A 23,846-nucleotide genomic window follows, 5' to 3' on the forward strand; every position below is an offset into this window, starting at 1 on the left:
CCCAGTGTTTTGGTGAGAGTACTCTCCAGCTGTTGGGTGATAAACTGCCTAAGAATCTTACAAGTAGGTAATTTGTCTGGTGCACCAGATATGGAGATTATAACTTCTACTTATCTGACTAGGGTGCATGCAATGTTTTGATGCTATGGAAATCTCTGGTATGGAGGTCACTTGAAATTAGCAGAGAAAAGCCTTTCTAGAAAGCAGGTTTTCTGTTTGTTTCTTTCTTTCACTAAGTGTCTGCTTAGTGCTTTATTAGTTTTGTAATAAGTCAAATGTGTTGAGTATGCTTTTTGGGTTTGAACTGTTAAAATTCCCTGTCAGGACAGTGGCTATGTTAGAACAAGGAAGACTCTTGTACTCTTTTGAAAGTAGCTTTGTTAATTCTCTTTGCTACTGGACAAAGAAGCCAAATGAAGGAGAAAAACCGTACCTACTGTTAGGAGGAAGAACAAATAGATAGATGCTTGAAAAACAGGTTGGATAAAGTAGAATTTCAGGACTCATAAATGGCAGCTTGAGGGATAGCACCTTGGGAAGAAATCTGCTCCCATGTGTTAGGTAGGGAGAGGTGACTAATGATGCTTCACTGCCTTCTGGCTGGATTTATTTCAGCAAAATGTTTGAGGGAAGCCTCATAGATTCTCTCCTTTTGCATTCCATAATTAATTATTCTGAACAGCTTCTCTGTTATCTGTCCTTTTTCTCATTTGATTTTCTAGTGTTGTTCCTACTGTGTGCCTCTCTACAATGCTGCATGTGATCCAGCTGTGAAGTTTCAGGTTGCCCGCAGGACTTGGACCAATTTTACTATGATGGCTCCAAACTTGTTATGTTTCTCAAACCAGCCCAATGAGCTATGAGGAGCAGGCTGACCTTAGTACAATTGGCTGTAAATTCAGAAGGTCTTACTCATGGTTGTTCCCTCCTTTTCTGTAAAAATTTGGGGTTGTGAATGTTAAGGATGGAGTTTCTGTTAATGATCAGATAGGTACTTACTGCAGTGCATATTGGCAAAACTCCCAATAATTCAGAGAAAACAATATTAGGCTGCACCTCGCAAAAAACTACTAAGTTTCTATAAAGTCTTTTTTTTTCAAAATATTTTCCTCATCTGTGTAATTATTTGTCTTGATCTTTTTCCTTTCTCTCACCAAACCTGAGAAAAGCCTACTCTTCTCTTCAGCAGAGGGTTAAGACTTGTCTGTGAGCAGTCTGCAAATATAGAACAATCCCTCAGATTCTTTTGGTGTCAATATGTTTAAGGATAACTTAGTGTTATTATCATCTCACATTTCTATGTTTTCTATATTTATTTTTTTTTTTTGCCCCCAAATAGAGTTTGGATTTTTCAACAGCCTTAGAGCTTTCTCATGATCTTTTTGGATGATGTAACCCACTTTGAGAAGCACTGACTGAGGTCATTATTTTATGAATATATTACCCCAATTAGGAGTTTTAATGTGATGCTTTCAGCTTCAAGGGAGACCAGATTACAGGCCATCTGGCAAGGCAGAACATGCATATGATGTGGGTAGCTAATACTGTAAGAACTTAAATGCTTACCCTGTGCTTTAGTAGCACCCTTTGTTAGAGGATGACTGAAGGGATATTATTTGGTGGGCAGGGCCTTAGGAGTTTGTTTTGTGCAGGATCCTTATTACTGTAGTTTGGGAGAGTTCAAAGATTATATAACTTATGCTGCTGACTCTTACAATCATTACTGCATACCTGTTCTCATGTGTTCATCTACTTCAGGTAATTTGCTAACATTTACTAATTGTGCTAAACAACATGGTTAGGAACTCAGGCAATACTAAAAATAACATGTAACTATTACTCCCCTTTATTCAACTATCTGCAGGCGAAGTCATCACTTTCAAATGTTTTCCAATTCTTCTGTAGGATTTTCCACATCAAGCATTAAGTGTCTGAGATGCGAACATTTATGTTCTTAGAGCTTGGATTTCCAAACACCTTTAAGCTGATGTAATCTTTGAAAGAATTGGTCCTGCTCTATTGCTACCTCTGGCCTTTTGTTCTGTACCTGCAATGTTTTTGCTTATACTGCCATGAACATTTGCATGGCCAGACAGTGAATCAGATCAGGGAGCTGATTCAAGTTGAAACTAATCTGGTATGGGGGGAAAAAAAAGTTGCTGTTTGTTCTCCTTTCCACACCTCTATTTATGCAAGCAAGAAAGGGAAGGTGACCTGGGGATATGAATGAACAGTCAGGTGGAAGAGATGGAGAGCAGCTACTTTTCATAGTAGCAGTGGTTAAAAGCATTTTGAGATTACACCCTTGAATTTTCATCTATTCCGTGCCCTGTGCAGGCTTGCCAGGAAACAGGTTTGACTGTGAGGCTGCGATTTCCAGGTGCACTTCTTGGGGGTGATGACAGCTAAAGTAGCAGTCATTGCTTGCTCTGGCTCCTGTCCCCACATTGTGTCTGCATGAGGATATGCAATAAACATGGACAACAGGGAAGTGCTCTGCTTCCTGAGGTGTGAATTGTTTTCCACCTCCTCTCCCTTCCCCCAGCTGCTCAGGTTTTCTGATCTGGATCAATCTACGGTATGCATTTAGATGAACAGCTGTGGATGTAATGGTAGAAAGAAAGGGAAACTTCTGCTTCTGGTTTGACATGCGTAATCTAAGGGAATCCCAGACTGGGACAAATTCTGCCTTGCCTTGAGCACCCTATCTGTTCCTAAATAACTTACCCCCTTTACTTTCAATTCTTATCTTCTCAGATAAGTGTCAGGAGTAACAAGGCAAATGGTTGTTTTCTTCATTGCATTGATCTAGTTAACTCATAAAACAAGTACTCTACTGTTAGTAATGTTTAGTGGCAAAGGTAGCAGAATGGAAACGAATGACAGTGTTTGAAATGGTAGGAAGGAATAGTTTTTCCCAGCCTGGTACAATTTCAGACCATCACATCACTTTCTTTTTGCCATTCTGTACTTTGTATTCAATATGATGATTCTTCTCCCTGCCCTCCACCCAGCACTTTTCTTCAAAATGCAGCTCCTCCCTACTTAGTTTTAATTGCCCCTTTTGGAAGCATGAGTGTATCTTTCCCAGAAACACCCTTCTATCACTGTTTCATCCACAAAGAAAAGGAAAATTGAGTCAGTAGTGCCAAAAAAAAAAAAAAAAAAGAAGGTGAAGCTAAGCTATTTCTTTTTTTAAAAAAAATTGGCTAGCTATTTACGTACACTGCTTCACACTTACAGCATCATATTTTAACTACAAGAGTTCTATTTCTTTTTGCAATCTTGAAGGCTTTCATGCTAGTTTATGCTTGTGCAACTGGTTTGTCTAACACAAGGATTTTTGTGTGTAGACTGCTCCAGCCTGGAGTCTAGTACATCTGCAACTATGAAAGTAGGCCAGATTGATTTTCAGAAGGGGAAGAATCTGAAAATCCCACCACGAGTCTACAATTACCAATAGCTTGAGGGAGTCAAATGGTGTATCATCACAAATGTGCCGTGTTTGTTCCCATGACCTACCACCATCTTCTAAGCAAGTGGTCACATGCAATCAATTGTGAAGACTCTTTACTTGTCAGCAAACACATGTGGGAGAAACCAAAGTGCAATGTGTCTTATTCTTGAATCTTTTTTGTAGATATTTTGTCTGCATTCTGGCTGTAGGAAGGGATTAGAGTAATCTGGTGCATGCTGGCTACAGAAGGAGGGCTCAAGTAATGAAGGCTCTGGATTAAAGATGATTTTACCTGCTGTCTTTTATGTAAAGATCATACTTGCATCTTTTTCTTATGTCTTTGTTCTGCTAGCCTTAGCAGTAGAACATTATCTACTTGCTTGATAATGTAGAACAAAATCCTCAGAATTTCTACTGCATTTGACTGAAATATATAAGCATATGCTGCCCTATATCTAGAGGAAACCAATAGTAAGAATCTTTGAATGAATCTTTTTTTGAAATCTGCTCAGACAGTATAGCTGGAAAAAGTTCTCATTTTCTCTCATTGCTCAAATTCAAGCACAGAATTATTTTACGGAAAAGTGAAGAAGGTGTTTGGAAGAGAGGGGTCACTTTTTGTGTGAAAGTTTGATGGCAGGAAACAAACTGTAGAGAGGTCACTTTTGAAGATACTCTAAATAACATAGTTTTCATCCATGTCTCTCTTTAGAACCCATATTCCATTTAATTATGTGATAGAATGTGATTTTCTTTGAGTATCCAGCAATGCGTTAGATCATTTTTAGTATGTCATCTTTTTGGCTTGCATGGTCTTACTGAAACTGCTGTCTCTGTAATGTGCAATTCTTTATTTTTATGTACCCATTGAACAAAAATGTCAATGTGAAATGATGCAATATTTACTTGTGAAACCTTCCACAAATTTTTGAGTACAAATTGCTTTTATTGTTGTTTGAGTTTGAATTGCAAGTATTTCAAAAAGCGGGGGGAAAAAAAAAAATAAGGAAGAAAAAAAAAATTCAGGAAACATTTGCTATGTAAACAATAAAATACATTTCTTAAGACAGTCTAGTAACACTTGGTTATTCTCCCTGAAACTAGTGCTAGTGCATTTGCTCCTTTGCTAAACATTTAGACTTGCACCCCAGTTGACTGCAAGGTTTGTTATGCCCGTTGAAGTATAATGAAGTAATATTTGTACTTTCTTTTCCTAAGTGTAGTTTTGTTTGATTGCAGGCAAAAGTACTGGAGAATTGAAAGCCAGTTTGTTTATCAAGTAATGTGGGATATACTTGTAGAATAAACATATCCATAGTGATTACGTAATGTTGATAAAATTGCTTTCATCACCCACCACTTAGCTAACTCCTGCGGTAGTTGGTATCCAAGATTTTTCCTCTTCTGATATTTTATGTCAAAGGGTTGTTCCTGGTTTTATGTTGTCCTGTTCCTGGTTGTGCTGTCTTGAGACATTTTTGTGCAGGTTACCATTGAAATCTTGATCCTCCTTTGCTGTGCCTGGCCCTAGTTTGGCTTGCCTGCAGCCCTTTACCAGGAGCTTTCCCTCAGCATGCAGTAGGATGCTTTCAAGGTATCTCCTTCTCAAACCACCTCCATGAAACAGGATGTAATCCTGCTAAAGCAAAGGTATTGAGGACTGTTGAAAAACCAATCTGGATTTAGCTTGCGCGCTTTCTTCAGCAGCTAGGTTCAGGAGAAGTTCCAGTGATGAGGGATCCTGAATGTAGTCAGCTGTTGGTTTGGGGGTTTGAGGTCTGCACAACTCTTGAAGGTGGGGTTCCTTTGGCTGGAAGGGGTAGTCCTAAAATTATTATGCGAGATAACCAGAGATGTCAGGTGTAGTGGAGTTATCTTTTCATCATTTATTGTTTCAGACAGAGAAATTGCCACCTTGACACAGAGTATCGAGCTCAACCATGACATGGAGCAGTAGTTCTGCACCAGTCAGAACTACCCTGTTTTCAGGGCTCAGCCACTGCAGTTTTGTTGTCTCTTGTCTGTTAGTCCAGGTTTCCAAGTTTGGGAATATTCCTGTAAGTCACTAAATGAGGGAGAAGGTACACAGTATTGATGAGGACATCCATATTTAAGAATCCAGTGGATTACTGGATCTGTAAGTAGGCTTGCTGTTGCCAGCAAAAAAGGTCTTTCCCCAGCTTTGTTGTTCTTCCTACTTTGTACTGGCTCATTGGACCTTTGATGGCATGTCACAACACACCTAACCTGCTAGAACACAATGTATCTGCCTTCATGTTATCTTCTGGAGCCAGTCAGTGTTTAGGTGGGCTTAGTACATCAGATAGGCTGTGCTGGATTGACTGAGTACCAGACTGTGTAAAGAGAACGTGTGAATGTCTGATGTAGGGGACTGTGGGTTTGAGGTGACATGGTAAAAACCATCACTAACAAAAAGAGCTATTACACAGCTCCAGCTGTGGCATGCGACTCTCCCCTGTTCTCCTTCCTACAGATCTTGGGTCTCTGGTCCTCATTTCTTGCCAGGTCAGCTAGTTTCCCTTGGGATAGCCTCTCGTCTGAGATGGTGATTCTGCAGCAGTTACAAACTGAAATAATATGGGCATGTGTTTAAACACATGAGAGTTCTCCCTTCAGAATGAAAAGTATGTCATTATCTTGTCTTCTCTTGCTGTGTATGTGTCCTCCTCAAGTAGCAATCTAGCATATCTGACTTGTTTTTTTAGTGGGACCTCTTGAGAGTATTTGTTCTCTAACTGTGTTGCCTGAATGCAACTGTGTCTGACTGAACACAATTTACATGTGGGTTGTTCTAGAGCCAGTCGATGCTATTATTTTGTTTGGCAAGGGGAGATGCTGGAAAACTATTGCTTCCACATATTGTTAATCCTGGAGTAAAATGTCCAGTTCTCTTATGTCTAGCAGTGGGGCGTCGGGGAGCTGTTCCCTTCCCAGTGGGATTTACTAGTGGGATTATAATTCCATTTATTTTAGGGAAATAAGATCTTCTGCTGATAAAGTAATAGTTTCCTTCTGTTTAAGTAGACTGCAACAATTTGGCAGAACTTCTTGATAGTAGACAGGAAGGTAACGTGAAAATATCTCATTTTTTAAAAATTGGCATGCCTGCCTATCACCTGTATCCCACGTATAATATATATCCTAGGTATAATTACACAGAGCGTGCATAACATTGCTGCCCTTGAAGCATGTTCTTGCCAAAAGAACAAACAAAACTTCCAAGGCATAAAGTCAGTCCTGACATTTTGATTTGGAATTATTGTTCTGGCCAGATTTTTTCTTTGCTGAGTTTAAGTGCATCAAACTTGGCTGGCAGTGATCCAGGAAAAGTGCATTTCATGAACAGCAGTGTGATTAAAGCCAGCACAGCTTCCTCTTCTATGTTACAGGGCTGTGATCATTTCAGTGACAGGAACGTCCTTGGGTGGAGAGTGCCATCCTGCCATTTGTGCAGTTCCGCTGGGCGAGACCACAGAATTTCCCCCCAGTGTGAGTAGTCACTCAGTTCTTTTAAAATAGGAGGAAATAAATCGGTTTTGTATTGGGGTTTTTTAATACATTTATTAACTGTGCATTTACAGTAATTTGTTTCAAGTTAAATTAATTGGTTTTAAACTATCTTAATAGAATTGAGTAATTTTGCTTTTCTTACACGATGCTAAACCCAAGTCAAATTAGGAATAAGTAACCTGAGTATTACGTGCACTGCCACCCTCTTCATTCTGTTACTATGGCTCATTATTTTTCCATTGTGATTGGACAGAGGAAGTTGATATATACAATTTTTTTTCATCTAAGTGGTGGTCTTCATAGAGCCTGATGTACAACTCCTGCTTGTTTAAAGATCCATTTGAAGTCGATTCCTTGAGTTCATACCTAAGTTTATGCAGAAAATGTTAGAGAGGACCTGCCAAGGGAAGATCGTTTGTTCATTTTGCACTGTTGAAGTCCAGTTTTGGACTTCTAGAACAGATGCAACTCTACAGCTCTGTCTAGTGTTCACTACCAGTGCTTACTCCTCACCTGAGGAGCAGAAATAACATCTCCCCATCTGTCTAGCTGGCAATCTGCTGCATGATTTGTATCTGCTGCAGACAAGGTTATAAGGCATCCTGTTGCAGTCACCAGTGGGAGTATTTATCTGCCTTAAAAAAGAAATGAGTTCTCCCTACTTTATTTTACATTAGCTGTTGAATAATAAGGGGAATAAAAAATTTGGGTGTTCTTTGTGGTTTAAATCTCACTGTGGTTTAAGCATGAAAGGCTTCACAGCTCATTTTCAAATGTTCAGGAAACTTTTCCCTCAATTACTTGTATGTAACTATCCCAATAACATTCTTGTGTGTACAAGTTTGACCTTAACAGCAGGTGCTTGAAACATTCTTGTCCAAGGAAAAAAAATCCTTATCTTTTTGAGACTTTATTCTGAGAAGAATAAATATTTGCTTTTGAAAGAACACTGCTTTAAAAAAAATTATTGGCTCTTGGAAGGTATATGTGCTCAAAAGAACATACTTTCAAGTGCTACATTTCAAAATGTAGTGCTATACAACCAGAAATATCATCCATAGTTCTGTCTTTGGGCTTTTTGTCCTCTGTGGGGTAAACCTACTGGTGAAAATTGAGATAACTGAAAAGTATAGATGAACAAACATATGTGCTGCTATACAAGCACATGTTTCTAGAAATATGTATACGTTTGTATATATATATAAACAACTTGCCAGACAAGTGATATGCTTTTTTGGGTTTTTTAATTCATAATACTTAAGAGGTATACAGAGTAAAATTCTTCAGAGTTTTCTGTGTTTGGTAAAAGTTGAGTAACAATTCTAGGATAGTCATTCCATACCGCTTTGCTTTTTCCATGGTGATGTATTTTCACAACTAAGCATTTGTTCCAGAATAAATATGTGCAGATAGAATTGACTGAGAGTAATTTGACCAGTCAAATTTGACCTGTGTACCTACACAGGCAAATACTGAAACGTTGGAATGCTGAAATTACAGTGTGCAATTTTTTGAAATGCAGGGTCACCTTTAACTCATTTATGACTATCAGTATAAAAGATGCTAGCTCATATAATCCTAGTATTGTTTTATACTTGCAGCTTGGAGAGGCAAAAAGGAAATGTTTGATTGTATTTGTCAGCAATACAAAATAATCTGCTGTTGATCAGCTTTGTCCTTCTCTTGCAGTCACAAGGACAGGGCATCTGTAGGCCACGTTTTAGAGCTCTGCAGGCTACATTTGGTCTTTGGGCTGCATGTTGAGCAATCCTCACTTAAAACCTACAAAGCAATTACCTACAACATGCTCGAAGATGAGACCTTCCAATCTTGTAAGATTATTTGGTGTCTGCTGGTTGCACTCTTAAAACACAATCACGTCATTACATTCATCTAAAAAACCACCATAACTGCGTTTATCGTATTTGATCATTGACCCATGAGAATCCTGCTTCATGCTCTTCATCCTGCTTCACAAAAAAGGACAAATCTGGAAACCAGCACTTCTTATCTTGTGTAAATAACTGTGAATGTGGAGTGTGTTAAAGCACAACAACAATAAGGGGGCACAGATAGGAACATGTGTTGACCATTTAGGAGAGAAAAGGTATTGATTTGCTTCTTTGTGTGCCCAATATCTTTGTGTAAAAGAGCAGGTGGCTATAACCACGGATATATGTGTATGTGTGGCTGTAGCTATAGTTAGTTTTTTTGAGAGAGTGTTCCTTTTGGGGTTATTGGAAAACCAACTGTGTATAAAGCTTTTCTGCTTTAATCTTTTGTGCACCACACTTGGGTTTGTGTAGGTTATACTCTCTATGCATTCATTTTGTACATCTAAGAAATGCCTTTCCCAAGTAGGAATGTCACAATTGTAAATGGTGGAGGGAGGGTGTTTATGTATTTAATTGTTTTTAAAAGCATCAAGAGTTCCATAGAGATTGTCAGTTTAGGATTTATGGGGTTCGTTTTATGGGATTCTGCTTTTTCTTTGCATGTCTTTTTGTTTATGTGGTATTAACAAAAGAAAAACCTTTTGAAAAAATGGTAGTTAGTCACTACTAGAAATTGTTATTAACCAGAACCTGTCCCTATCAGGTTTTGCTGTTACAAAATCTGTTTTCTTACATGGAGTTGAAAGAGTGCCTTCTCCCAAGAGTGCACTTCAGCTACAGTTTAGAGCAATTACATTGGTTCGGCTGCAGTTCTTTTTTCTCTCCACATTTCAGCCACTTGTTCCCATTTTTTCCCCCCTGCATTGGTGCCCACAGTAAAGCAATTCAGAGGACTAAAGTGGCAGACATCTAACCCAGAAAATAAACATGCCTCCTACTTTTGCAGAAAAATTCTGAAGTGAATACTTTGCACTTAAATATTTTGGTACTGAATGTTACTTTTTATCTCTGTAGATCTATGCAGATTTACAGTATGTAACTTAGGAGCCTGAGTGGTGCACATTTGCATTTAGATTTCAGACTTTTCATGGCTATGTCTTACAAGAATATTTTTAGTACCGTTTTAAAGGAAGAGTATTCATTGTACAGCTTCAAAAAGTGCTGAACTAAGTCAGGAAATATTGATAAGTTTGAACATTCAACCATATATAGTCCTCTTTTTATGTTTACATTAAAAAGAAAATCTTAAAATCTTTAGTTAGATTGATTTTATACACCATTCTGTTATGTCTGATCCTCTTGTCTATGTATCCTATGCAAGTCGGTGTTCTGTGTGGCTGCTGAAGTTAAAATGTTACCTGAAGCCATTTGTAAATTAAAGGCCTGTTCCAGCCTACTCATTTTTATTACCTGAGTAGTCGATGAAAAGAAGGAGACACCTCAAAAAAGCAGTTTGGTCCCAAATATCTTGGACACTTGTCTTTGACAGGCAGAAGTACCCTCTGAGGGCAGCCCTCTCTGTCTATTGGCCATAAAGACAGTTGTGTGTTGGATCAGATGTCTCGCAGACATAGGGATAGGCGAGGTGAGCTGTAGAGTTAATGATCTATTAGTTCAGTTACAGGGGGAAAGATAAAATTGTTTTTATAGAGTGAAAGGAGAGAGATAACCACTAAAAACATGAATAACATATGGCTGTAAAAAATAATGAAGTGGGAAGGAAGGGAGTTGAAAAAATGTAATAGCTAAGACTGTTTTTAGTTTCTGTTCAGAAATGCATTGTTTTAAGATTTCATTGAAAGACACTGTTGATCCTGTTGCTTCCAAATACTCTGATGCAAAAAATATTTTCTTTTTGAGTTTTAGGATGTTGCTAATTCAAGGTTGACAACATGGGGATGATCTGTATAAGCATTTGCCTATTTTACTCTAATTTCTAGTTTTGCAACTGATCCCTTGAATTCTGTTTCTTACACGCACTGTTGTGGCAGAGGAAGTGATACATCTGCTTAGTAACCAAAGGCAAACTATGGTTTAGACTACTCTAACTGTGAATTACAGAGAAAGAAGCAATTTTAGTTGTCAATGGGTTTCAACAGAGGTCTCTTTAAATCATTTATTTTTCTCCTGTAAAGAAACAACACAAATAGAAGATCCCAGGAAACAATGGCGGCAAGAACAAGAGAGAATGTTAAAAGATTATCTTACCATAGCTCAGGATGCTCTCAGTACGCAGAAGGAGCTGTACCAGGTGAAAGAACAGAGACTAGCACTGGCACTGGATGAATATGTACAGTTGAGTGGCGCCTACAAAGAAAAATCAAGTTCTCGTACAAGCTGTAAGTACAGTAGAGAATACAATGTAATTTCTTTATCTCTTGCCTTGTTTCTCTTTAGGATAAGTTTTCAAGGTTTGCTAGGAACACCTTGTACTCTGGCTTTTTTAGAGTTAGCATCCCTACATTATTTATTTATTTAAGATAAAGATATTCTGCTCTTCTCTCTGATACAATTGGCCTCCTTTGAGCCATGATTTAGAGCACTTGGCTCTGAAATCTATTTTGTCATGCAGTCTGTTGAGACAAAACTCTGCCAAATCTAGGGTCAAAGTGAATAGGATCTCTTGCCTTCCTGGCTGCCTGCTGTAGTGACCCTTCTGTGCTGACAGGTGTCTGCAATAGACCAAGAAAGAAATGTGTTGCTGATGTATAGGAAGAGCAGACAGTAATTTTGTAGCCTGTATGCTGTGACCAGGGGCGCAGTAGACATAGAAGTTGTTGTCTTGGGCAGGGAATCAGCATCTGGTAAAGCACAGTCAGAGGCCTGTTATTGACCAAGCACCTCTCCTAGAAGTAGATAGTGTATGAAAGGAGCATGTACATCTGTGGAAGAACAGAGTGCAAGATCTCTGAGACTTCTGAATAAATCTGCTTTCCTGAGATCTCCTTAGAAATTATAACTTTCAGGAAGAAAGTGATTGCAAGATAGCTCAGCTAGAAGAATAGGAACAGAAAACAAGGAATAGAAAGTCAGGGAGAACGAGGTTCTACTTCAGGATCCTGGGATAAGCAAATGAGGAGAGATACTATATAGTGGTAGGGGTAAAAAGGGGAAATTTTGATTATTCAGTAATTATTGCCATGCTGCAATGATGACTACTCTATAAAAGGCTAGCTTTTAAAGTATTACATATTTTTGTGCACATTCTAGGTTTTTGCTCAATGTGAATTCATCAAGAAAGGGACTAATTAGTGATTTTAAGGTACTTAAATATTTGTCTTTTTTATCTTTTTTGAAAAAGTGTTTTCAGGCTCTTCATCAAGCACAAAGTATGACCCTGACATTCTGAAGGCTGAAATCTCCACTACAAGATTAAGGGTGAGAGTCCCTAACTCATATTCATTTGGATTCTGTCTGCCAAGTTTATGATTACAGCATAAGTATAGCTTGAACTAGCAGATGTATCTTGTATCCTGGTACAGAAACCTCCTAATATTCTAATTAGATACCATTCAGAGGTTTAAAATTAATTTTTAAAGCTGTCTCTGGTATTTTCAGATAATACATTTCTGGGAAACTTTGACAGATATTCTAATTAGATATTAGATTTTAAATAAATCTGATGACTATTTTCAGTTGTATGCTTTTGTTTTTTAAAGGAAGAGTAAAAATAGAAAAGTAGTAGGCTAAGGTGAGCTGCAGGTAGATGACTGTTTTTACACAACATTTCTTCTGTGAGAAATGCATCATTAGCTACTTGAACTGCCTCAGAAGTTTCTGTTGGTTTGAAAAATAAAAACTTTTCAATAATGGTGTAAAATGCCTCTGTTGTGTCAAAATGGAGCAGTTCAGATCAAGGATGAAAGTTTGTGTTTGCACTTTGAAATTGCTAACGAACACAAATCCATAATTTGGTCAGCTGTGTTCAGTATAGTCAGTAACAAACTCCATATAAAGAACATCCATTCACAGGCTAGTCCCTAGTGAGTTTATCTTGAATAAGAATGAAATGGAGTGGAAGGCATTTAAAATATCTATAGGGATTTCACTTATTTCAGTGGCATATAATGCTTTATGGATTAGCCCAGACTTTCTGTAGCTAGTAATGAAAAAAATTACATCGAAGCCTGCAGGTTAAAAAGACAGCACCTCACAGCATAGTTCTTCCTGCGGGCTGGAATACAGACTCTGGGGGAGCAGAAGCAGCACAAGTGACAGCATTTACTCAGCTCTTCCATTGCCCTCTCCTGGTTTCTGCACAGAGCAGCACTCATAGAAGCCTCAGAGAGTAACATCCTCCTTCACCTGCAGTAAGAGTTGTGATTAGGAATCTAAACAATTAATGTCTAAAAGGAACTGTGGAATAACTCATTAAACTTTTAAAACCCAGTATAAATCAGGAGTGGAATGCACTCTAAAACTCCTATGTGGATGTTGCCCTCCTGACTACTTCTTCTTCTTCTGTTCATCCTTACCAATCTCAATTTGTAGTGCCTTATCCATTAAGGCAGAGGGATGGTGGTTAGTGAGGGGAATAACTGCTGGAGGTGGGAAGAGAAATTTTGAAAGCTTAGTAGAGAGAATCAAAAGCAGTAAGGACCTTTTCAGGAACAAGAAAGAAGAGACAAGGCAATAACCTCTTTCTAAAATGAGTGGAGGAATAACAGATGTTTCGTTTGGCAAGGCAATCACCAGTATATTTAGGAAATTAACAGTGTTGTTGAAGAACAAAACACATGATGAAATTTAAATACAGTCATCCACTTGGCAAAGAGGGGAAAATTCAGGCATGGTCCTGTGCTCACTTTTTCTCACTACCATTGACTGCAGATCTACAAATTGCTCACCGAGGAGAGAGTCAGATATGTTAATCACAGTAATTCACTTTTTAGAGGTGCTGTCCTCATTGTTTCTTGCAGTCAAGGAGCCTAATATCCTGCTGGTTCCCAACACCTGATTTATTGGCATTGCAAAGTCCTGCATATGTGCCTAAAATAGGTGACCTCAATCTTGTCTGCAGAGTTTAGAAGGGTGCAGTCCAAGAGTATCTGTATCAGCATAAAGTGTGTGGTCATCCAAAGCCACTGGATATGAAAATTGAGATAAGAAAAAGTGGAACCCTGTGATGCTAGGGCTGGAAAGTGGTTGTCATGGAAGATGGCAAGAGAGGTATGGCTGTTATCATAGTTCACCCTTATTTGAATGTTTGAAGATGCTTGCTAGTATGCCAACTTTGGGCATTTTGCAGTATTTGCATGCATGGACTTAATGAGAAACAAAGTTAGTCATTAGTAAGCTGCTAGCCAGCTACTTAAATTTTGCACATTGTTAGAGCAGTTGTACTAAACCTGTTCCTCTGTCTCCCAGTATCTGAGGGTTATTGGCATCATCAGGTTAATGGTGGCTGGAGGGGGGAAACTCAGCATTCGAGGAAGGTCAGAATTGGCCTTTGGCCTTTTCCTTGTTAGCTGTGTGTAACATATGCGTGTTACATATGTAACATAGCCTTCTGGGTACATGAACTTCCTATTGTGCAATAGGTTGTGGAGAAAATATGACAGAAATCAGACAGCTGTTAAATAAAATGAGCAGGAAAGAAATATTTTTCTCACCAGACTAAAACTGAGGGATCAGATCCTGCAGTAGACTTTGAGTGGGGCCATTTGGGGTCTTAATTAGTAATCAGTAAGATAACTCCAACAGCACAAAGCATATGTGATCCCAGTCAGTTTTACGCATATGCAGCAAGTGAGTAGGGAATGCACCTCTGTAAAATAACAAGGGCTGGAGGGGCTGGGGCGGGTGGCTGTGTTGTTCCATTAGTACTCGAGTGCTGCGAATAGCAAGGGCTTAGCACAGGAGCCCACTTGAAGATGCGCTTAGGAGCAGGAGAGATCTGTCAAGTGACTGAAGATGATGTGCAGAAGCAGTAGTAAGGGGGTGAATGTTAAAACAAGTGAAGAGTTGTGAAAAAGCAGGAATTATATGAAAGTTTTGAAGGAGAAGACAAGGAGCCTAAGAATAGTTTAATGCAGGGATGATGCAGTAAACACAGAGGCTATATTATGATGTAGGTCACATCCTTCTAGGATAATGCACCCAACTCACATTTCTTCATAATGAAATGATGATGAAGTACAGCAGAGGACACTCAGAAGATGATCTTGAGGAAAAATGTAAGAGTTTCTGAGAGATCCAGTCCTCTAAGTCGAAATCAAATGTGCCTTCTGCTATTAATATAAATGCGTGTTTCTGATTTTGAAAGGAAAAGGTTTAGCCATTCTGTATTTTTCAGAAAAATTTGGACTTGTTTAGCCATTCTGTATTTTTCAGAAAACTTTTTTTTCATACTTTACACATCACTTTAGGTGGAACATAGAGGTGGTATCTGTTCATTTTCCTTAACCTTGATCAGAACACTTGAGAAATTATTCTTGGAGTTTTCATACTAGTCAAGGAGAAAATAGCTAAGGAGCACTGAATGTATACTTAGAGAAATTATCTATTTGTCACGCTAACTGTTCAGTATGGTCAAAATAAAAACAGTTTTCTGTCAAGTAAAGCAACTAGTGATGATAGTATGATAGTTTCCAAAAGCCTGAACCTAACCCCTCGTCCAGAGAACAGATTTGCTTTCAAGAAAATGGAGATTAAAAGGATTTTCTTTCTGTCACAGAAAATACATTAGCCAGAAACTGCAAGCTGGAATGTCTAAGTATCATTCACAAACCCTTACAAAGACCGTGTAAATCACTAGTTATTTTAGAAATTTTAAACATTTTAAGTCTCTTGGAAAGCTGCAGCGGCTGCTGATGCTGAGTGCTTTTAGTCACCTGGCATGCTGGGAATTGTACTATTTTTTTTTATTATTTTTTTAAAAATATTTTTATTTGAAGAATATCAGCAAGTAGGAAGTCTAGGGGGATTTGTATACAAAATATCTTGGATATATATTCTGAAATTAATTTCAGTTAAAGTGGTCTAAATTCTTGATATTAATATAATACATTTTTCAAGAGTTGAATATCTGAGGAGCTTATAAAAACAAGCAAGAATTTTACAGAGGTAGGTGACAGCAGTGAACTTTTAGCTTTTTCTTTTTTCACCTCAATGACTGGAAAATTAGAAAGCCTAACAATATCTGGTTAGTATGTGGTGTACAAATGAGCTAGCTGTAGACGTATAAATACCAAAATATTGGACTCCACACTTCATGGAGGCATTTGTCTCTGTGGGTATGCTGATGATTAATTTGTGTTCAAGTACATTCATTTTTAGGTGGTTCCTAAAACTTTGTTTCATACATTTGGGAAATATGACATTAAAAATTAAATGGAGGATTTTTAAATTTAATCTTGATTAATAAATATTTTGTAGTGTGCTCATATCTGCTGACATCTGAAATAGGAATATTAAGGTTAAGAAGCAATTGACCATTCAAATTGAGGGAAAGTAGGGAATATTTTCCGAAGACATTTTTATTAAATAGACACATATATTTGTGATTTGAATGTCTTTTGTGATTGTTGTCTTTGGATTAAATGATTGTGTATTATGTATTTAGGGACCCAGTGTCTGTAAAGCTTTCTAAGAAAGGATGATTCTTAGGGAAAAAAAGAGTCCATTTTGTCTTTTACAGTGCAAATGACTGAAGAGCCTCCAGGAATTAAAAAGTGAAAATATAATAAGACTAAAAGTAAACAGGCATGTCCTCGTAGGACAGTTGGAATGCATGCTTAACAAGTGAGAAGTAAATTACTTGTTAAAGTTCTCTCAGGTTTAATAACACAGTGTGGTATCAATACAAATAAGGAATGTGATTTAATCTGCTTGTGTCCCTTTAATACTAAAGCATGTTGCCCATAGACATCAGGAAGTGAACAGATCCTCTTTTTTTTTAATGTGTGTCAGTAGAGCAATTTACTCTTTTTCTCTCATCTGATGTAGAGCATACATTAATTGTTCAAAGCCATGTGTTACATCGTTTAACAAGAGCATCTTTCTAACTCTTGCTTTGATTTAACACAAGGTTAAGAAGCTGAAGAGGGAACTCTCTCAGATGAAGCAAGAGCTGCTGTACAAGGAGCAGGGCTTTGAAACACTGCAACAGTGAGTAAATGAAAATAGTAGAAACTGACTTAATACAGTCACCTGATTTCTTTTCTTTGGCATGGAATTGCATCTGTTGTATCTGAGAGAATTACTGTGGCAGAAAAGGAGAATCTAGTAACTCTGTTGTAGTTAGGAAACAGGAAATCTGTAGACATGGCAACCCCTTTGTGCAAGTGTTAACATGAGAAATTTGTCTCCCCTCTAATTTTTTTTTCCATGGGGTAGCTTGTGCTGCAAAGAGGCGGAAAGAAGGGCAGGGGTCAGGGGTCCCAAGGACAAAATTAGCTGCTTTGTGTGTCCAATTTAATTTTTTTTTTTAATTTTGAAAAGGTACTTAGGTCTTTCTTTCCTTCTTCCCCACCTATGAGCTCAAAAGAGAGCAAGAGAGAAAGGTGCTGTTCTTGGAGGTATGAATGGTACACAACACTGCAGGGTTGGAAATTAGTCACAATTTGAGGATTAGAGGCCTGACTTTCTTTATTCCAGTTGCTGGGATGCCTGGTGTCCAAAGGGCTGATGCTGAACCGGGTGAGCTTTCTGGGTATTTATCCAGTTAGATTACTAGCAAATGAATTTTTTTCAGTCTGAGAACTCCCTGCTGCTCCTGCCTTACAAAATTAGGCCTAAAATATTAAACATTACTGGAATTGTCACCATAAAGAACATGCTGCGCAGGAAACCTTGCTAACAAGTGTGTTTTCTTTGACTAATGTGAAGAGAAATTTATTAATGCTAGCTGTTTTCCACATTGTGGTGTGTACCCATACATTAAGGATACATTTCCACAGTAAAATGCTGAGCTGTTTGCTCTTAGTGCACTAGTTCCAGCAGCAGAAGCAATGTTGCAGCATTAGTGTAATGTTGTCTGGATACATTTACCCTTTTCCTCAGGACCTCCTGTGTTCGGCAGGATGCTGTCAGATAAGCAATAATCTCTGTCCTGGAGAGCTTGCAGAACATATACGGAGAATGGACAAAAGGTGGGAAAAGTCCAGGTAGAGGACTAAATGAGGAGTAGTTACTTGCAAAGGATGACACAGCATCTATGTTTGGAGCTAAGAGATTGGAGTTCAGTTCCCAGTTATAACCAAGATATCTTGTAGGACATTGCCTGTGTATTCTGATAGATCAGTTCCATAAAACAGGCATTTTTTTTAACTGAGAGAAAGAAAATCTGGTCCAGGAGGTGACCAATTATCATTACAGACATATAAAAATAGAGGAAAAATGTGGGGGTTTGGTATGAAGAGCTTGAGGTCAACTGAGAACTGAAAATCCTCACCACATTAGGAAGATGCCAGTTAAGTCTCTATCCTCCTTCATTTTGACTAAAACAGAAATGTAAGATTTGTCTGTTATTTAAATGTATGAAGACCAGCAAGGATAGTTGATTGAATTTAACCATGAATCAGATCTCATTTGTAGTAAAATTTAGAATAAGAAAGACATAATTGATTCTAAAGCTTAAGGTAATAAAAACTCGTGCTGCTGTCCCAGGATTAAAGGTTAGCCAGTCATGCTGGTTTTATTATATTAATTCAACAATGAAGTATTGTTTTAAAGCTGCTTGCTCACAAGCCATTTTGATAGGAATCCAAAGCATGTTTCAGAAACTGTCAACAGCATTCCACAGAAACACAATGGACGTTTGTTTTTAAAATTCAGTCAGCCACTTTCAAACAGTACTAATCCCATTAATTTAAAACAGGATGATGGAATATCTTACATATCAGGGATCCTTCTTGTCTATCTTAATTGCATACAGAATAAAGCAGTTGCAATTTGAATGTGGCATGTCATATTACTAGACAGCATGTGGTGTGTTACCCAACTGTTCATTCATGATCCCAACTGTTGGTGTAGCCTGTACCTATTTGATTTTGGCAACCTGGTAAGTTACCAAAAATTGTGAATTGTCAGACAGTAAGTGCCTACCTATGAAAGAGTTTGAGGAACTTTCAAGCTGAAACAAATATATCCTTGAATAGGAATGATTTGCAAGTCACAGAGGTAATTAATTTCCTTACACAAGTGCAATTTAGTTTGTACGAAAACTGGAATGTAGAGAAAGGAGAACAGACATGCTCACAGCTTTACAGACTACTTTAGAACTTTGATGTTTTTGTGGCCAAAACTTGGAGAAAAATAGAATACAATTACAGGTGTTTTGTGCAAGTTGCTGTTCTTGCAGGGGATGCTTGTGATCACTTCTGATCTGTTCATTCCTCACTCACAAGGTTGTGAACTTCCAGCAAAGATGATGGATGATGACAAAAAACAGAAAACCAATTGTATTATAGAAGAATTTATTCTCTACTAAATGCTTGACTTTTGTCAGGGTGTCTGTTGGTCGGTTTTCATTTTTGAAGCACAGCTGCAGTCACTTCCATGATGCTATGAAATATTCAGTTAAACTAGAGACCAGAGAAATGTGTTTACAAACTGTAGTTCTTGAGGGAAATATGGAAATACTGCAATGAATCATTTTTTTATCTCCAAGTTTAGGGGAGCGTTGTTTTACTATTTTCAAGTTGCAGTTTCTAAAATCACTGGTAGTTCAGGAATTTAATGAATCGTCCAATCTATGACATATGGTATTAATTATCCAGAGATTTTGTGAATAAAGAGAGCCTGGTGGCTGGCTGAGCAGAACAGCTGTTCCAGACAGTTAATGCCCAGGATTAGGGCAAACTAGAGGGAAGCTGAGACAAGAATGGTGCTGGTTGTGTTTCTGCTCAGAAAGGCTGATTAGTACTAAGAAGCCTGCCTGTCTGCCTGTGTCCCAGTGTGGGTTTGGGTGGAAGGATACTACTTGTAATAAATTCTGCTTCTGTAAAGAGCACAAACAGTTATTAGTATGAAAGGTGTACTCAAAAGCTGCTTCTGTGCTGCAGAGTGTTACGGTGGGAATGGGAATTTTGACAGTATTGTCAGCAATAACTCTGTGCTCCTTGACATTTTTGCCAAGGATTAAGTTGTATTTGAACGGAGATTTCAATGGCATTTTTCCTTTCCATGTCCGTTGCAGCAAATGGTACCTCATCTCCTTCCCTTCTGTTCTCTAATTCTGCTTCTGCCTGAAGTAGAACAGCAGAGATATTAGTATGATTTTCTCTATCTGCTATTATATTCTCTCTTTCCACAGAATTGACCAAAAAATGTCTGGAGGCCAGAGCGGGTATGAACTGTGTGAGGCCAAAGCCATCCTGAAGGAACTGAAGTCCATCAGAAAGGCGATCAGTTCAGGCGAGAGAGAAAAACAAGATTTAATGAAGGTATTTTGATTGGTTAATGCAAGTTTTGTTGTGCATTTGTTTTAACATGACTCACTTCCCTGATGATAAATACTTTGCATTTTATACTTTTAAGGAATTCTCAAAATTCTTTGAGCCAAACTAGCATTAACATAAATTTTCAGATGCAGAAACTGAAGCCTGTGACATTCCTAGTTCAAAGAGCTGCTCTATGTTAGAGAATATAGATTTTTTTTGGAACTTGTATGTAAGGTACAATGCACATGTTACCTCTAAAGCACAATTTAGAATATTAAGTGGACAAAATTGGTACATGCTGAAATGCCTGACCATTTTTTAAATCAATGAAAGTTTTCCTAATCTAAATTGTCCTATTTCCATTTCTGAAAGCAGATTTCTTTTTTTTTTTTTAATCAGCAAAATACATAATTGGTTGGCAATTTAAAAAACACAAACAAAGTCCCAAAACAGACACAAACCCAAATGAGCAGCTTTTACATTCTTACAGGTGTTGGTCACCCTTAGTGTCACCTACCAATGGCTTGATTAAAAGGATGGGTTGCTTAATATGAAATAAACCCAGAATTTTTGTAGTGGCGTCTTTTATGTAAATATATTTTGGAGATAAACTGGTATAAACATGGTAAAGAGCAAAGGAACTTTAATGCCACTTCCTTCTTTAATTCCTGGACAGAGTCTTGCAAAACTGAGGGAAAAATTCAGTATTGATCAAACCACTGAAACATCTGAACCAGACTTGAGTTCCAGTTCTGTAAACTCCCAGCTGTGTTTTCCCAGACAAACTCTGGATACAGGGTCTCAGACAGACATTTCTGGTGAGGTGAGCTTTTTTCCATTTTGTCCAGTGTAAAGAAAAATTGAAGCAGAATGCTACAGTTAATGGAATAGGAATTAAATGGCTGTTCACTGTTGCAGATAGGATATATATGTATATTTGTTTCACAGAATTACTTAGAGTCACACTAGAATTGCTTTTCTGATTTTTTGCCCTTGAATTTTAAGTCAAGATTCAGATGAACTTTATACATTTGTCATGAAGCATTTATGACAATCTGATTCAGTCAAATAGTTCCAGTACAGTGAAGATCAGAAGTGGATAGTATTTTTTTTTTTATCTGTCTATAGGATATGTTTCACCTTACAGACCTAATTAAATATTAAGATTTTTTTTTTTTAATTTTTAGGAGAAAAGATATCAGAATTTAAATGCACAGTTTCATTTCACACAGATGAAAAACTGTTTGTGGAACTACTTTTTCAGTGATTTAGTATAACCTTGTTTCACTGATGATATATTTTACATACAGAAGGCTGTTTAATTTTGATACCACCTTTGAAGTTCTGCAAGCTAAGTTTGTAAGAAAGACAGTGTACAAGGTTTTCCAGACAAAGAGCTTGTCTGTGTTTTGTAACAAATTTATTAAAGTCTAACTTAGAAATGCTCTGACATAGTTCTAAATTCTGAGTTCAACAGAATTCATAGTAGGAGATCAGAATTTTTGGTGCACTCACTGCAAGAATTCTTTGAAAATGCTCTGGGTTTACTGTGATGGAATATGGGCAATTGGTGGTACAGTAGTTAAAAATATATGAAATGGCTCAGAAGAAAACAGCACTGTTTTGTACATCTGAGTAGATGAGATCTCAGCTAGGCATTTAACATCAAGTGGGGAGCTGGCTGCAGGGGTGGGGGGGGGGGGTAATTTTATTTTTCTTTAAACTGTAATTTTTCTAGCCTCTGCCTAGGTTTTGTTGGTTCGTTTAAAAGCTTTGCACAGTAACGAGCCTATTTGTTTTGTTTGGTTGGTTTTTCCCTCAACAGATTGGAGCAAGAAGTAGATCGAATTTAGCAGAGAAGGTCAGACTCAGTCTGCAGTACGAAGAGGCCAAGCGAAGGTAACGGGGTCAGTGGGAGCGTGCGGCCACAGCGCGGGGCCGGCAGTGCCCGGTGCCCGCGGGGCCGGCAGTGCCCGGTGGCCGCGACTCCAACGCCGTGCTCGCAGCGACATCCAGCGGGCGGCACCGCCGCGCGCCCTTCCAGGGGCTGCCGCGCTCGGGAACGCTGCGGCTGTTCCTTAGTGCTAAGCTGGATATGTAAAGAAACAGAATTAAAACCGTGATAAATTACTGGCAGTTCCAGGATTAAGGGAATAGAATGAGCTGGCTTTGTGATGAAAGCAGTCGCCAGGTTATTTATGTCCATTATATCCTTCTTCGGGATCATCATTTCACTTTACAGTATCACTGAAGGCTTGTCAGTTTTAGAGCTGCTTCAGACTTCCACTGCAGATTTAGTTGGCTTAATTATTTCTTTTTTCCCCTGAGACTTCAGATAATTTAAAAACTTGCTATCACTATGGGTTGGCTTCTTTTTTGTTAGTTTAACATGAGGAGTAAAGAAGTCAGGAACTGCTCCACTGATGAATGTGGAGTGCCTTTCAAATAAAGTTTTGTGGTGCTTGCCCATGAAAGTGGTGCCATCCTGATGAATTGCCACAGCACTGAAAAATGGGCATCAGAAAGCAGAACATTCAGAGTTCAGTTGGCATCTTCTGGTGTCCCAGAAGTGCTGCATAATACTGGGACAAGATTTACTATTGGGATAGCTCTCTTGTGTGGTAATATTTTCTGATACTTGTCGCCAAACTAATCGTCAGCTATTCAGAAGCGTTATTGTTTTTGTTGTGGAGGTTCTTCGTAACTTAAGGGAAATAGAAATCTAAGCATTATTCCACACCCAAAGTTTTGGGTATTTTTACTATGAAGAACTGAACAAAGCAATAAAATAAAAAAATAGTGGTTTTCCCCAGATGAAAACTGTGCCTAAAATGCCATTTGATCTGGGATATAAATATTATTTCAGTAGGAAAACTGTGGCATGATCATTTAGAAAACTACAAAAATAAATTTGCAACTTATAAGTACCAAGTAACAGCATAGTTGTTTTTAGGTTTTAAAGGCAGGAGCCTGCACAACTATTTTTTTGCCTGATTTCAAATATATACTTCCTCATACAGAGTAGTAGCTACCATCCTTACCAGTAACAACAGTAATCCTTTATATCCTCATCATGGATCATAAAACCTTATTGTATAATCAATGCAGTCATCAAAGAACACCAAGGCTATTGTGTTTGTTCAATATTGAACATGCATGATTTTGGCTCACAATCATCATGTACATAACGTTCACTTTCGGATGGTCATTTAGATGCAGGTAGGTGGCATTGCTTCTCAGGCACAATTGATCCAAAACCTGATCACCCTCTCTTATGACTGTGTCTTGATACCAAGAAGTCCCAGCATTGCATTTTATCTTTCTTTTGTAGGAACAAAAAACCTCCTTAAAGTAAGTCAGCTTGCCACTTCTGTCTTGGGGGAGGGGGAAGAGAGAAAAAAGGAGAAACAGTACAGTGCTCAGAGTATGGAGTACTGTAGCACAGGATCTTTCTTTCTCACAAATTACTTAGCCAAGAACATGGGTCGAAATTTCAGTGTGTGTAACTTGGAATAATGAAGATACATACCAGTTTGCACATAAAGCTCAGTACCTAATTACACCCCTCCCCCAAGTATT

At 38.1% G+C, this 23,846-nt stretch overlaps 1 protein-coding gene across 2 annotated transcripts in view; it reads left to right on the plus strand.

Annotated features, from left to right (window-relative positions):
* WWC2 (WW and C2 domain containing 2) overlaps nt 1-23,846 on the plus strand; it is a 95,513-nt gene that overhangs the window by 37,515 nt on the left and 34,152 nt on the right. The window contains exons 2-8 of one of the 2 annotated variants that reach the window (XM_042014926.1): nt 6,868-6,967; nt 11,019-11,222; nt 12,185-12,261; nt 16,913-16,992; nt 20,141-20,270; nt 20,944-21,090; nt 22,093-22,166. In XM_042014926.1, the coding sequence (XP_041870860.1) occupies nt 11,072-11,222; nt 12,185-12,261; nt 16,913-16,992; nt 20,141-20,270; nt 20,944-21,090; nt 22,093-22,166 (659 nt within the window). In that variant the 5' untranslated portion in view covers nt 6,868-6,967; nt 11,019-11,071. The remainder of the gene's footprint in view (nt 1-6,867; nt 6,968-11,018; nt 11,223-12,184; nt 12,262-16,912; nt 16,993-20,140; nt 20,271-20,943; nt 21,091-22,092; nt 22,167-23,846) is intronic. The other variant, XM_042014925.1, reaches the window with a different exon arrangement.

The sequence above is a fragment of the Corvus kubaryi genome, unplaced genomic scaffold (assembly GCF_017639235.1).
Source record: "Corvus kubaryi isolate FWS band 111438036 unplaced genomic scaffold, C.kubaryi_AGA036_p1.0 split3-131, whole genome shotgun sequence".
Taxonomy (NCBI): domain Eukaryota; kingdom Metazoa; phylum Chordata; class Aves; order Passeriformes; family Corvidae; genus Corvus; species Corvus kubaryi.